At 44.8% G+C, this 13,009-nt stretch overlaps 1 protein-coding gene across 2 annotated transcripts in view; it reads right to left on the bottom strand.

The window, feature by feature from the left end:
* The window catches only part of FBXO3 (F-box protein 3), a 138,748-nt gene extending 126,482 nt beyond the window's left edge, over positions 1-12,266 (bottom strand). Inside the window, exon 1 of one of the 2 annotated variants that reach the window (XM_078684269.1) lies at positions 11,666-12,266. In XM_078684269.1, the coding sequence (XP_078540395.1) occupies positions 11,666-11,757 (92 nt within the window). In that variant the 5' untranslated portion in view covers positions 11,758-12,266. The remainder of the gene's footprint in view (positions 1-11,665) is intronic. The other variant, XM_078684270.1, reaches the window with a different exon arrangement.
* Between the last annotated feature and the right edge of the window lie 743 nt (positions 12,267-13,009).

The following is a 13,009-nucleotide window of genomic DNA, read 5'->3' as shown; positions in this document are numbered from 1 at the left end:
GGTGTCCCAAGGAGGACAACTCCATTTCAGAGTATCAGTTACCACCTCCAGAGGGAGGTAACTCGTTCACGGCGTGTGGCCAAACTGGGACTACAAACCACTGATACATTTCTGTCTGACTCAGAAATAGGAGGGGACATCTCTTTTGCGCCCGCTCCCTTTGTGATTCGGAAAGTATTGCGAAAGCTCTTTTACACGCTGGGACGAATTTTGCAGCTCTCAAGGGCTTTGTATATTCTAAAAAGCCTTTTTGCGGTCGCGAACCTTGTAATTTTTCAAATAGCAGGATCTTCAACCGCTTTAGTGCTATGTACATCAGGATCTAAATCACCCAAGCATAAAAATTTGCATGGATAGACTTACCATGGACTGCAATAACTAGAATCAAATAACCTAAGAAAGGCACAAAAACAAAACAATTGCTTTGCACAACCACACTTTAATCCCCATACCTGCTAAATTTTGATGACAAAAAATGATGCTTTACAAACCCAACCAGCAAAAAAGAAAACCCCCACTGAGTGATTCAACTAGATAATGGAAAAGAAACAAACGTGACAAGATACTCCTGCAGAATTCGGGCACCTAGAGACCAACCAAATGTGACTATGAACGAGAATGCTAAAACACATGATGGGAAGGATAATCAGAAAATTTCTCCTTGATGTGCAACCCCATCCGGCACACATATCGGTGTGACTCTTCAAAAGAAGGAAAGTTCACATGCAAAAGAAGGATATTGCAAAGGACAACACTGCATGACCCGCTAAAGTGGTAATATCTAGAGAGATTCAAAACATTATCAACAACCTGTTGTACCTCATGACTCTCCACATCACCTGCCTGAAAATTATCCTATATTCCCTATGAGCAGAGGCAAACCTTCAATGTGCTATACAAATTAATGTCATCTAGTCACTTCAGTGTCCCACCTAAGACACCACTTGCTTATCACAGCATTTGTTAGAGGACACTATGTCACGTCATGGATAAACGCAAGGCCTATGTCAGATGCCATATGATGTTTCCTGGAGATCACTGCATTTAAAGGCACAGATGGGCATCGATGGCATTGGAGTCTTCACCCTTGATAAAAGGTCCAACAATTGAACAAAAATCCACAAATGTCTGATCAAATTACAAAATATGTTCCTGCCTAAACATACATGTAATGCACAACTATCCTTTATTGCAATTATCAGTTTCTAGAAGACATTTCAAGAAATGATGGAAATAAATCTTATGCTGGTGTGAGCTGTGCTCATATCAACGCACAACACCAAGCTTTCACCTTTTGCAAGTTTATGCTAAAGTAAAACATTTAAAAAGGTGTTGCACAAAAATAACCAATAAAGGACACCATCAACTCCAATGCATAAACCTCATGCCTCCTTCAATTTCCAACAGTAGGCTTCCCATCTGAAGACAAGGTTGATGACGACCTACCACCTCGCAACCACAAGAAATAGATGTAGTAAATTGAGCAAGAAACTTTTTGAAGTCCAGATTTCTCATCCAGAAAGGGTATCGGGGCTCCAACAGATCTACCTGCCTTCATCAAAGAATCTGTATGACTCATCTCTACCAGCTGTAGGGAATTAATGCAGTTCTGACACATGCACCACAATATATATCGCTCAACAGAAAACTAACAATCATGATTATTCACAAACTACCATAGTCAAAAGACAACGCAAATTCTAATCTGGCATGGGGATGCTGAAAGTTAAGCAACTACTGCCACAAGACCAATCTCCAAAAAGTGGCATTGGTGAGGGATACTGGCAATGGCACATTCATAAGCATACAAGGATCATAAAGTATTGTACAGTTAATACTGGCGGGCCCAGATGCTTCCTGCTTATTACCATCAACAAATGAATACAAAAGCATCTCATTCAATGGTCCTGGACATCAAAGGAACTCCAGAGCAGACTGCACAGGTATGGCAAGTGTAAGAGTAAAAGTAGCAGTCTATCTAGTGAGCAGGCACTTTGCTTAGGAGAACCTCTCTCAAAGCCTTGGAGGGATTAAGGATACACTCACAACAGACTGGCCAGTAATTTTGCTCTCATTATCACCATGCAGGTCCCCAACAAACAAAACATGGTAATTCCCGGTTAGTTGGGCCCTGTGGCTTCGCCCAAGAGCCAAGCAGGTGTGTACCAATTTTTCAACTGCAAGAATCTTACGTGAAGATGCAGCAGGGAAGGAATGAGTGTGTCACCCAAGGCAGAACTAAACATAATGGCAGAGTTGGGTTATTAACAGAGTTATGCAGACAGATCTAATATTGATAATCTTTGGGTAGAAATATGTCTCAAAGTCATTGAGAAATAAGTTGGGCGAGTTATTTTGGCTGAGAGGTTTAGTAGAGAGCAGTTAGTATCAGACAGGTATTTTAAGTGCCCAGTAATGTCACTGTGTTTTATTTGTAATGGGATTTAACCTAATCAATTATGAACAAGGAGGAAGTGCTACTAAGCTTCCGTCCTACCCTGCCATCAGAGCAACAAAGTGCTCTGCTATCCCGCCAGCAAAAGCCCTACTGTCTCGGGTCTTGCTCCTCGGGATCAATTGACCCGGGGCACTCATCATCTGCATCTGGTTACTAGTCAAAATTTAGAATTACTGAACCCGTATTGCAGTAGTGATAAAGTACCTTCAATCATCTTTCGGTCCTGATGAAGTGCCATCAGACCCGTTAGGGTCTATTTTGGCACAAAACTTGTCGACCCTATGCACCACACTAGCCCTATAGGATCATTACACCCAGCTGGGGCTCATTATTTTTAGTTAGGCTAGGGCCCCTGGAAATAAATAAATGTGTTTGGGCTGTCCTAGACCTATGTTAACCTACACACTCACTGCACTACCTAGCCCGCACTCACCCTACAGCTTCATCAACAAAAAGATCTCCGCCAAAGAGCCCCTTCGCATGTGCCCGTCGGGCAGTGCAGCGCCGGCCCGACGAGGAGCAGGCCCAATGATGAAGCATGACATCCACTGGGGTGTGTGAAGGCCCTTTTTAGAAAGACCTTCCCTTTTCCCCTCCTCCCCTAGGAACTGCATACCCCCGTGTTTCTCACTAATGCCTTGGAGCATGTGTGCAGAACCTGCTTAATAAATAGCTCCTGGTTCCTTTTGTTTAAGATACTTTTTACATAGGTGACATATTTCGCATTCCACTGGTTTAGTCTAGTTAGATCTAGTGTCTTTAAATCCCCATTTGCTTCTGCTTTGCAGGCAGAAAGCCAGTATAGGTCCTCTGAATTGACTACTGAGGAGATATGAACTTTACCCACGGCGCAGATTCGGGCGCATTACTAGATGGGCATGGCACCAGATTCCACTACCTTAACCAAAGCTACTGCACTCTTGTGAGGCTCAGGCTACACTGAATGGTGCCAGGGTAATGGCTGTCCCCGAACAAACATGAAGTCTTTGCCCAGCTAGCAAGCTATTCCAAACAGACAAAAAACCTTGTTGTCCCAGGTATGTGCACCATCTCTAAAACTCGGGAAATAGGCTTACTATATATTCATCTGCTAGAATACTAGGATAGCACAGTGAAGGTGTTGGGCTACAAACTGGATAATGATGTGATGTTACAATTTTTACCTGTTGTTTTCACTGTTCATGAATTACTTAGCTAGTTCTAGTTTTTATCTTCTGTGATGTTACCAAACAATATTGTGTGCAATAGATTTAGGAGTATTAAAAGAACTAATTTAAAATAAATGTTGTAATGCATGTCAAGTCTCTAGTGATCCTAGAGTATGTAACTCATTAAGGAATTATCGCTTGGACTACCACTGCATCCCTAAACCACTTAAGGCACTAGTAGTATCTCAGAACGTACAAACACCACACCTGCAAGTATTGGTTGTGTGGCTACAGTAACTTGGGCTTCCCTGCTCAAGCAATGGTGCACTGAACTCAGTCCCTGAACATGTGTGTTGGGAATCCAAACCTTGTAAACCTGGGTACGTGCCCCAGGATACTCAACAAAAGGACTGCTATTTTTCCAAACCCTTTGTAGTTACATGTTTTATCTGTTAATATCTTTAGTTTCAATCTACAAAAAAATCCACTCAACATCTTTCATTATTAAATAAATTAGATAAACTGCTACAGGAAACCCTGATGGTTGAGAGATATTTACATGATGGCTTTACATATCTTAACAAATTAGCCACTAATCTAAATCATGACAGACCTTTAGGGGACGTAGCAAAGCAGGTTTCTACAAAATTTTCTGGTCACTAAGGGCCTGATTTAACATAAGGCAGGCTGTTTACTCTGCCACAAAGACAACAGATATTCTATCAGTCTTCTTAGAAGAGCATTATATTATTTAGCTCTTGTGGTAAGAGGGATGAGCGATCTGTCACATTTGTGATGGAGTAACCATCTGCCAAACTCTAAATCGGGCTCTTAAAATGGGCCTCCAGGATTTTTAATGATTTTAGTGATCTGCATATTATAAGCGTAGTGGTTAGTGTTTAGCAAAATGTTCAAAAGAACAATTCTGAAGACGATCTAAAACTTTTTAATACTGAGCTACTATATCTAAGATCAAAATTTTACATTGGCTCATGGAGAGGGTGACAACAATGCAAAGTTAGATTACCAAGTACTTGAAAACCCGTCAGGGAATATCTGCCAGTTTATGGAATGCCAAAGTTGAATACCATACTGTAAGACCCTCTCGCAAAGTGCAAACATTGGGGAAAGTTTTCCTTAATACGTATTTGGTGATTATGACTAGTCAATCTAGAAGCAGCAAAATGTTGGTAAAATGTTATTTTTAAAAAAAAAAGCAAAAATTTAGGCACGTAATCAATGTATTTATTTCCATGAAGGATTTTCTTTTTGTAGAAATGTTCATCTAATTGATTTTTATGATAATCCATCTAGCAACGTCAATGTTGTTGATAGGCTAACTCAAGGGTAAACAAAGCAGCATGCACCAGAGTATCAGAATATCAATTTTGGCTTACAAAGCACTATAGCGGACCACCTTAATTAAAATAACCACACTCCTTGATTGGATTAAAATTAATTCAATTGGCGAAGAAATAAACCCACTATGCTGGTATGAACATAAATTATTGAAGGTATTAAATAGCAGGAACCAGGTGCTTTTTTAACCAGGCCCTGCACATATACTCCCAAATACAATACGAAAAATGTCGATGTGCAGTTTCTATTTGTGAAGGAGTGTTCAGGTCTGTTATGGATTGCCCTCACACACCCCAGAGAATGTCATGCTTCATCATTGGGCCTGCGCTGCAATGCTCGACGGGCTCCAGCGAAGGGGCTCTTTAGCGGAGATCTTTTTTGTTTTTTGGGGAGATCTTTTTTTGATGATGCTGTTGGGTGTGTGAGGATATGTGGACAGGGTAGTGTAGTGATTGTGCAGTGTAGTGTAAAATAGGTCTAGTACAGCCCTTAGCAATAATTTTATTCTGGGGTGCACTAACCTAGCTAAAAACTGTAAGTCCTGCCTGGAGGTAATAGTCCTGCAAGGTCTATCTGGTGCAAGTGGTCAACATGTTTCTTGCCTAAGAAAGCCCCTAGCGGATATGGTGGCAATTCTTCAGGACCATAGTAAAAAAGAGAAGGTGATATCGACTCTTACACTACTGCAATGCTGGTTCTGAACGTTACGGTATAACCAACGTTGCTGTTTTTCACCAGGTCATATGGTCTGGAGTTCTGTGACCCCTGTACTCTGAGGTCGGAGAAGATAGGAGAGTGTCAACAGAACACTGCATTGCTCGTACAGTAGGGTGGCGTGGCAACTAACTATCGCCCCTACCTTTGCTCCTGTCCCTGTCCTGAAGAATTGCCACCAGACCGGGTAAGGGCTTTCTTAGGCAAGAAACATGTCAACCACTTGCACAGGTATTCCCTGCAGGACCATTACCTCCAGGCAGAGCTCACAGTTCTTAGCTAGGTTAGTGCACTCCCAGAATAAAATTATTGCTAAGGGCAGTACTAGACCTATTTTAAACTACACTGTACACTCACTATATTACTCTGTCCACATACCCTTACGCACCAAATGGCTTCATCAAAAAAAGATCTCCGCTAAAGAGCCCCTTCGCGGGTAGCCGTCGAGCATTGCAGCACGGGCCCGACGAGCAGCAGGCCCAGTGATGAAGCATAACATAAGTTATTGAGGTCACTGATTACATATGAATACTTTTCAATTTACTCATAACAAGGGCCATATTTATGTAAATAGGCGACATTTCTGGTTTGATAAAGAATATAAAATCAAACAATGATCCAAAACAAATAGCCCGAAAGATTATAACAGAAATAATTGATTTAAATATAAGATCATTTACGTAAAAACAAAGATATCTTAAGATCCTAAGGGGTTCTATTTCAAATAGTGGGAAAATATAGTTCAGTCTGGTGATTCCATACTATTTTGGGAGCACATAAATCTAGGATGCTATATCATTCTACATATCTTTAGTCCCATACATATCCTCACTCGGTGTTGGGGACTTTGAAGCCCCTCGTGAGATGTTTTTCTATAGCCCTGACAAAGAGCTACTAAAGTCACTAACCATTGAGGCCTCTACAGCAGCTAGAACTGTATGTATCCCAGCATGATTTTATAGAAAATAACCCAAGTGGTGGACTTAACATCTCCAACTACTCTATGGAAGGCTCATACTAAATGGAATAATAACTTATTCCTGGAATGGGTCCATAATTAAACCCATTTTCCAAAGAGGTCATATAAACGATCCTGCAAGTTACCATTTGATTTCACTGATGGACATGGTCAAAAGGTGGTATTATTATTTGTACTAAAAATAATTAACAACTAATCCATTAATAAACGTTTTGTCCCTCTGGAACAAGCAGGATTCCAACTTGGTCATTCCACAACGGAGCAATGGTGTGTGCTTTAGGGTAGTGCTCAAAGATTTATAGTGGCTGCATGGACTCTACATTGCTACTTCTTAGACTTCAAAAGTTTTTTGACCATGTAGTTCTTTCACAGTTATGATCAGGAAGGGTTTTTGTGAGAGGCTCATGGGTGGCACAATACATGCTGCAGCCCATGGGAGACCTCTGGGGTACCTGCCCAGGGTACCTTAGTACTGCATACTAGGGACTGATAAGGGTACCCCGGTATCCAATCTGGGATGTACCCAAGTACTGAACATAACCATTTAGGGAGAAAGCAGTTAGACTCGGGTCCTGATTAGCAGGATCCCAGTCACACTAGTCAACAAGCATTGGAAATGCAATAGGTCTCGCACCATTAGAGTTAGTGCTTTTAGAATTGTTTATGGGTTTTTTTTGTAAATGTTTAGCATTTTTGTTTCCTGTAGCCAATGCTAAAGAATTACAAATAAAAAAAGCCATAAACATTTCTTAAAGCTCTAACTGAAATGGTCTGAGACCTATTGCACTGTGTGAGGGTTTGAGGGTGAGTGAGGGTGAGGGTGGGTGAGGGTGAGTGAGGGTGAGGGGTTGAGGGTGAGTGAGGGTGAGTGAGGGTGAGTGGTTGAGGGTGAGGGGTTGAGGGTGAGTGAGGGTGAGTGAGGGTGAGTGAGGGTGAGTGAGGGTGAGTGAGGGTGAGTGAGGGTGAGTGAGGGTGAGTGAGGGTGAGTGAGGGTGAGTGAGGGTGAGTGAGGGTGAGGGGTTGAGGTTGAGGGTGAGGTGTTGAGGGTGGGTGAGGGTGAGTGAGGTGTTGAGGGTGAGTGAGGGTGAGGGTGAGTTAGGGTGAGGGGTTGAGGGTGAGTGAGAGTAGTTGAGGCTGAGTGAGGGTGAGTGAGGGTGAGTGAGGGGTTGAGGGTGAAGGTTTGAGGGTGAGGGGTTGTGAGTGAGGGTGAGGGGTTGAGGGAGGGTGAGTGTGGGTGAGGGTGAGTGAGGGTGAGTGAGGGTGAGGAGTTGAGGGTGAGTGAGGGTGAGGAGTTGAGGGTGGGTGAGGGTGAGTGAGTGTGAGGGGTTGAGGGTGAGTGAGGGTGAGTGAGGGTGAGGCTGAGGTGTTGAGGGTGAGTGAGGGTGAGTGAGAGGTTGAGGGTGAGTGAGGGTGAGTGAGAGGTTGAGGGTGAAGGGTTGAGGGTGTGAGGGTGAGGGGTTGAGGGTGAGTGAGGGAGTGAGGGTGAGGGGGTGAGGGGTGAGGGTGTGGGGTGAGAGTGAGGGGGTGAGGGTTAGGGGGTGTGAGCGTTAGGGGGTGTGAGCGTTAGGGGGTGTGAGCGTTAGGGGGTGTGAGCGTTAGGGGGTGTGAGCGTTAGGGGGTGTGAGCGTTAGGGGGTGTGAGCGTTAGGGGGTGTGAGCGTTAGGGGGTGTGAGCGTTAGGGGGTGTGAGCGTTAGGGGGTGTGAGCGTTAGGGGGTGTGAGCGTTAGGGGGTGTGAGCGTTAGGGGGTGTGAGCGTTAGGGGGTGTGAGCGTTAGGGGGTGTGAGCGTTAGGGGGTGTGAGCGTTAGGGGGTGTGAGCGTTAGGGGGTGTGAGCGTTAGGGGGTGTGAGCGTTAGGGGGTGTGAGCGTTAGGGGGTGTGAGCGTTAGGGGGTGTGCGGGTTAGGGGGTGTGCGGGTTAGGGGGTGTGCGGGTTAGGGGGTGTGAGGGTGAGTGTGAGTGAGGGGGTGTGAGGCTTCGGGTGTGTGACGTTGCGTGAGTGTGAGTGTGTTTTTCTTGTGATGTCCCACTCTATTTTGATTCATTCTCCACTAAGTTCGGTGATTCATTGGGGGGGCGTGGCTAGCCGAGCTGCGAGATGGCCGCCATGTGAGCGAGCTCCGCCGACCGGGGGATTAATCCTCTTAATTTATCCTGCAATACAAGCTGTAACTGGCGTGCTGTTCACTCTACACGGTGGGGTAAGCTTTGGTGGCCACACGAACGAAAAACAACGGAGCGAAAAGTGTCCCGCTGGGCGAGATCCGGAGGAAGGTGGGACCCGATTGGGAGACACTGAACCAGCCGCAGCCGAGCACCATTATCTCGCTGCTAAAATCGAGCCCGAGGCGGAAAGCGAGACTGAAGGCCGCAGCTGTGGGAAACTGCGGAGAACGAACCAAAGCACGCAAAGGTGCCTGGGGCTGGCGGACCGCGCTGCCTCGAGCACCAGATCTACACATTGCAAGTACACAATTGCTGCGAGAGGGGGCTGTTTAAATATAACTTTTAGATGCTGGCGCCTGAGCCTTTACCCTATACAAAATGGCGGCACCCCGCAGATTGCTCTCCTGAAGCTGGCTGCCTGATGGAGTGGAGAGCGGGCGGGCAGAGAGAGTGGCTGTGAGCTCCGGGTGCCCGTAACATCTGCTGATGTGACTGACTTTGAAGTGTTGCGCTCACTCACGTGCCAAGAAAATCTTGCAAACACTTTCCCCACCGTGCCACGGTACGTCACAGCCCTACCAAACAAACTTTAACCCCGCATTGGCTCCGAAGAAACACTTGGGATCGAGCATCTCTGAATCGAAGCAGGCCTTGGTTCCGAGGACATAAAAACAACATGGCCAAACTTCTGGACACCTGTGGGTACAAAGACACACAGACGACGTGGCTCCTCCTGTCACAGACATAGACTCACCAGTTTCGAGAAATGCGACGCGGCAGGCAGGGGAGGGGGCGAAGCGGGGGTGTGGGAGGAGTGCGGGAACAGACGGCGAGGGGAGGAGAGTAGGAGGAGGAGTAGGCACGGCCTAGCGGCCGTGCAATCAAGAAGTGAGGGGGCGGGAGAGTAGGCAAGGCAGGCGCGAGCATCTCTGAATCGAAGCAGGCTTTGGTTCCGAGGACATAAAAACAACATGGCCAAACTTCTGGACACCTGTGGGTACAAAGACACACAGACGACGTGGCTCCTCCTGTCACAGACATAGACTCACCAGTTTCGAGAAATGCGACGCGGCAGGCAGGGGAGGTGGCGGAGCGGGGGTGTGGGAGGAGTGCGGGAACAGGCGGCGAGGGGAGGAGAGTAGGAGGAGGAGTAGGGGAGGCACGGCCTAGCGGCCGTGCAATCAAGAAGTGAGGGGGCGGGAGAGTAGGCAAGGCAGGCGGCTGGGGGCATGTGCACGCGCTTTTAAGCTCAATGCACATGCGCATTGAGCTTAAAAGTCACGGGCACTGCAAGGAATCGCCACGATTCCTTGCAAGTTGGACAAAGAATGGATAAGCCCCCATAGTCTCGCTTGCTCGATGCGCATGCGCATCGACAGGCGAGACCTAAAAACCAGCATAGCACCATGCAAAAAGTAGGGGTAACAATGCAGACGGATCCTGCCTTTCTACAGTTTTAAAGCATATTTTATTTGTTTGATGACTTAGCAGAGGCATTGGCCAAATCACACACCTGCTCTTTCAAAATTGAATTGGTTCATATTGGTTCCCTTTTCTTTGCTGGTACTACTGTCGTAATAGAGTTAACCCAATAGGATTCAAAATAAAACCGGAGTCTAAAAGTTTACTGTAACACCAACAAATACAAATTTAAGCATATAAAACAAAAAATTATCTGTGTTAGCCAGAAAAAAAGTAACAATCTCTCTGCGGCTAGCAGAAACAAAATTGAATATACTTGGCAGTTAAATTGTGCTTCTATGTGGAGTTTTCATCTAATACATAATTGAAAGCTATTGCAGGAAAACGGTACCAATGCTGCTGTGTGGCTGTAAAATGTTAATGTTAGATGGGCATACAAAATATTCTGAGGTTGAAATTATGTTAATGAAAAACGCTTTATCTCGTGCAAGTTTACTAATGATCAGGACTGAGCTACGTTATTAGTTCTGTGAAGACTTAGTAAACTACTATTCACTACACATTGTAGTAAATGTAAAAGATCTCAGTAGGATTAAGTTCACCAATATTAGCCTTTTGGAGATCTTGGAGGCTTCTGGTAGGACACTGGTTCGTTGTATAAAAAACAGCCCGTTACATGATTTGCAAGTTTTACCCATGAGAATGACTTTCAGTCAAAGAGAAAATAAGGGGCAAAAAAAGGATTAAAAAATGCGTCTCTGGAGAGCACAAGTCTCAATTGGATAGACTGAAACAAAAAAAAATTCAGGTGCATTAGCTCGAAAGTACCTGGGTTCACCAAACAATGTAAACTACAATCTTAATTACAATCTACCTACCATTTTTGTAGCAACGTAATAATTAACAGAAACAATATGGTAGTAACTCAAATGCTAGTATGGGCTGCATAAGCTACTGCCTATAAGGCACCCAAGTAAGGAGCTACACATTTTTGACGGGCATCTTAAGGCTAACGTGGAGGTTGTGGAGAGACGTGCCAACACCGCTATTCATTGCCTGTACGAGCAGTTATGCCAAAAACGTAATGACTAACTGAGCTGCTTAGTGGCCAATCCCGTGTCCTGTGTGACATCTTCACTCAGAAACCTGCAATTTGCATATTTTCAGGACAAGCTATAGTTTTTAAATCCCAAAGTAGCAGCTTACGTCAGCTAACAGCCAAGACTGACTCCAAGCGTCAAACTTAACAGGGGCCACTTCTCACCACAGATCATAGAAAGTGGAAAGTCCATCAGCTGAAGTAGCTGCAACTGTCAGACCCTGCTCACTCTCCACTGCTAACATTGGCCCTCTGCACGCTGTGTGGCCGTGTCGCTCTTCGTCGCCTCCCCTACACCCTACCTGCCCCCCGCCCCCAGGTACCTGGTCAGGTCGCGATAGTCCAGGAAGGACAGGACGAGCAGCAAAGGGTCAGTGGGCAGTGTGTCCAGGCTCAGCACCACGGACGCCGCCATCTTCAGACTGTCCAGGGCTCGCTAGCCCTCATTCGCTCAGGGAAACTGAAGACGGACTAGCTAACGTACAGGTCGGTTGTGCTGGGTCGGCTCTACGTCAGCCATCTTGTGAAGATGCGGTACTCTGTTGACATCAACAAGCGTCATGAATAATAATCTAAATAATAAAAAAGCGGACTATACTGCACGTTATATGTGTCTAGAAATACTTCTAAATATTTTATATTTATATTTTATAGCTAAAGATAATCTGACAGTACAAGAAATATATATACATATCCGAAACTCTTTTATAAACGTGTAGAGATTCTTTAAAATACACGACCAACTTGGCAGATTACTCTTCTCGTTAGTGGTCACTTATATGGGATCACACTGATCAAAGTCTCCGACCACGATAGCACTAAATGGTTCTTCATAGTCGCAAAGGAAATCCTCGAAAGAAGGGTGGGGAATCTATTCTCAATTGTAAGCGCATGCGCTCTTTGCCGTATGCAGCGCCCACGCTCGTTTGTTATCAAACAGAAACAACTTTTGAAGTTTAGTGGTCTATATCACCTTTGACCCAAGACTTAAAAGGCCAAAACGGCAATGAAAGCAGAGTTTGAGAGGGGTGGGGTAAACCCCACTGACACGTGAACGTTTCAGTATGGCTGATTCGTGAGGGCACAGCGCACCCCTGAGGGTTACAATAGTACAACATGACTGATATTCATGGTGAGTTCATAGTGCACCATTCAGGAAATTATTTTGAGGGTGCACTATCATTATCACTCTCCAATCCCCATGATAGTGGCGCCTAATTGCAGAGTTGTGCACGAGGTTGACCTAAAGAACTATGAGGTACTGTGTTCCTAAAGACAAGATTCAAAACATAATTTCAAAATCAATCAATACGAAAGGATTGTCATAAAAAGGGAGTGTCAGATCAATAATTAGGAAAAGAACGCATTTATTCAAATTTGAATGAGTACTGTACTTTAAATATTGATAAATGCGTTTTTTTCTAATTCTATTTCAGGACAGGAGGCTCCGATTATGCTTTTCTCATTTCTTTATAGAAAGCTCAGCAGCCAATAAACAGTAACCAAAAAACTACATTACCCATAACCACCAGGGTAACAACCATAGAGTACACAGCATAAAAGGTCCCAATGATAGTCTTTCTTCCTCTTTCTTTGCTGTGTGGCGCATCTTTGCAGCGCACTCCGGCTCCGGTTGCGTGTTTGTAACGCTTTGCCGTTTTCCGTTT

Source organism: Lissotriton helveticus, chromosome 3_2 (genome assembly GCF_964261635.1).
Source record: "Lissotriton helveticus chromosome 3_2, aLisHel1.1, whole genome shotgun sequence".
NCBI classification, from domain to species: domain Eukaryota; kingdom Metazoa; phylum Chordata; class Amphibia; order Caudata; family Salamandridae; genus Lissotriton; species Lissotriton helveticus.
The sequence above is the reverse complement of the archived record's forward strand: the minus strand, read 5'-3'. Positions and strand labels throughout refer to the sequence as shown.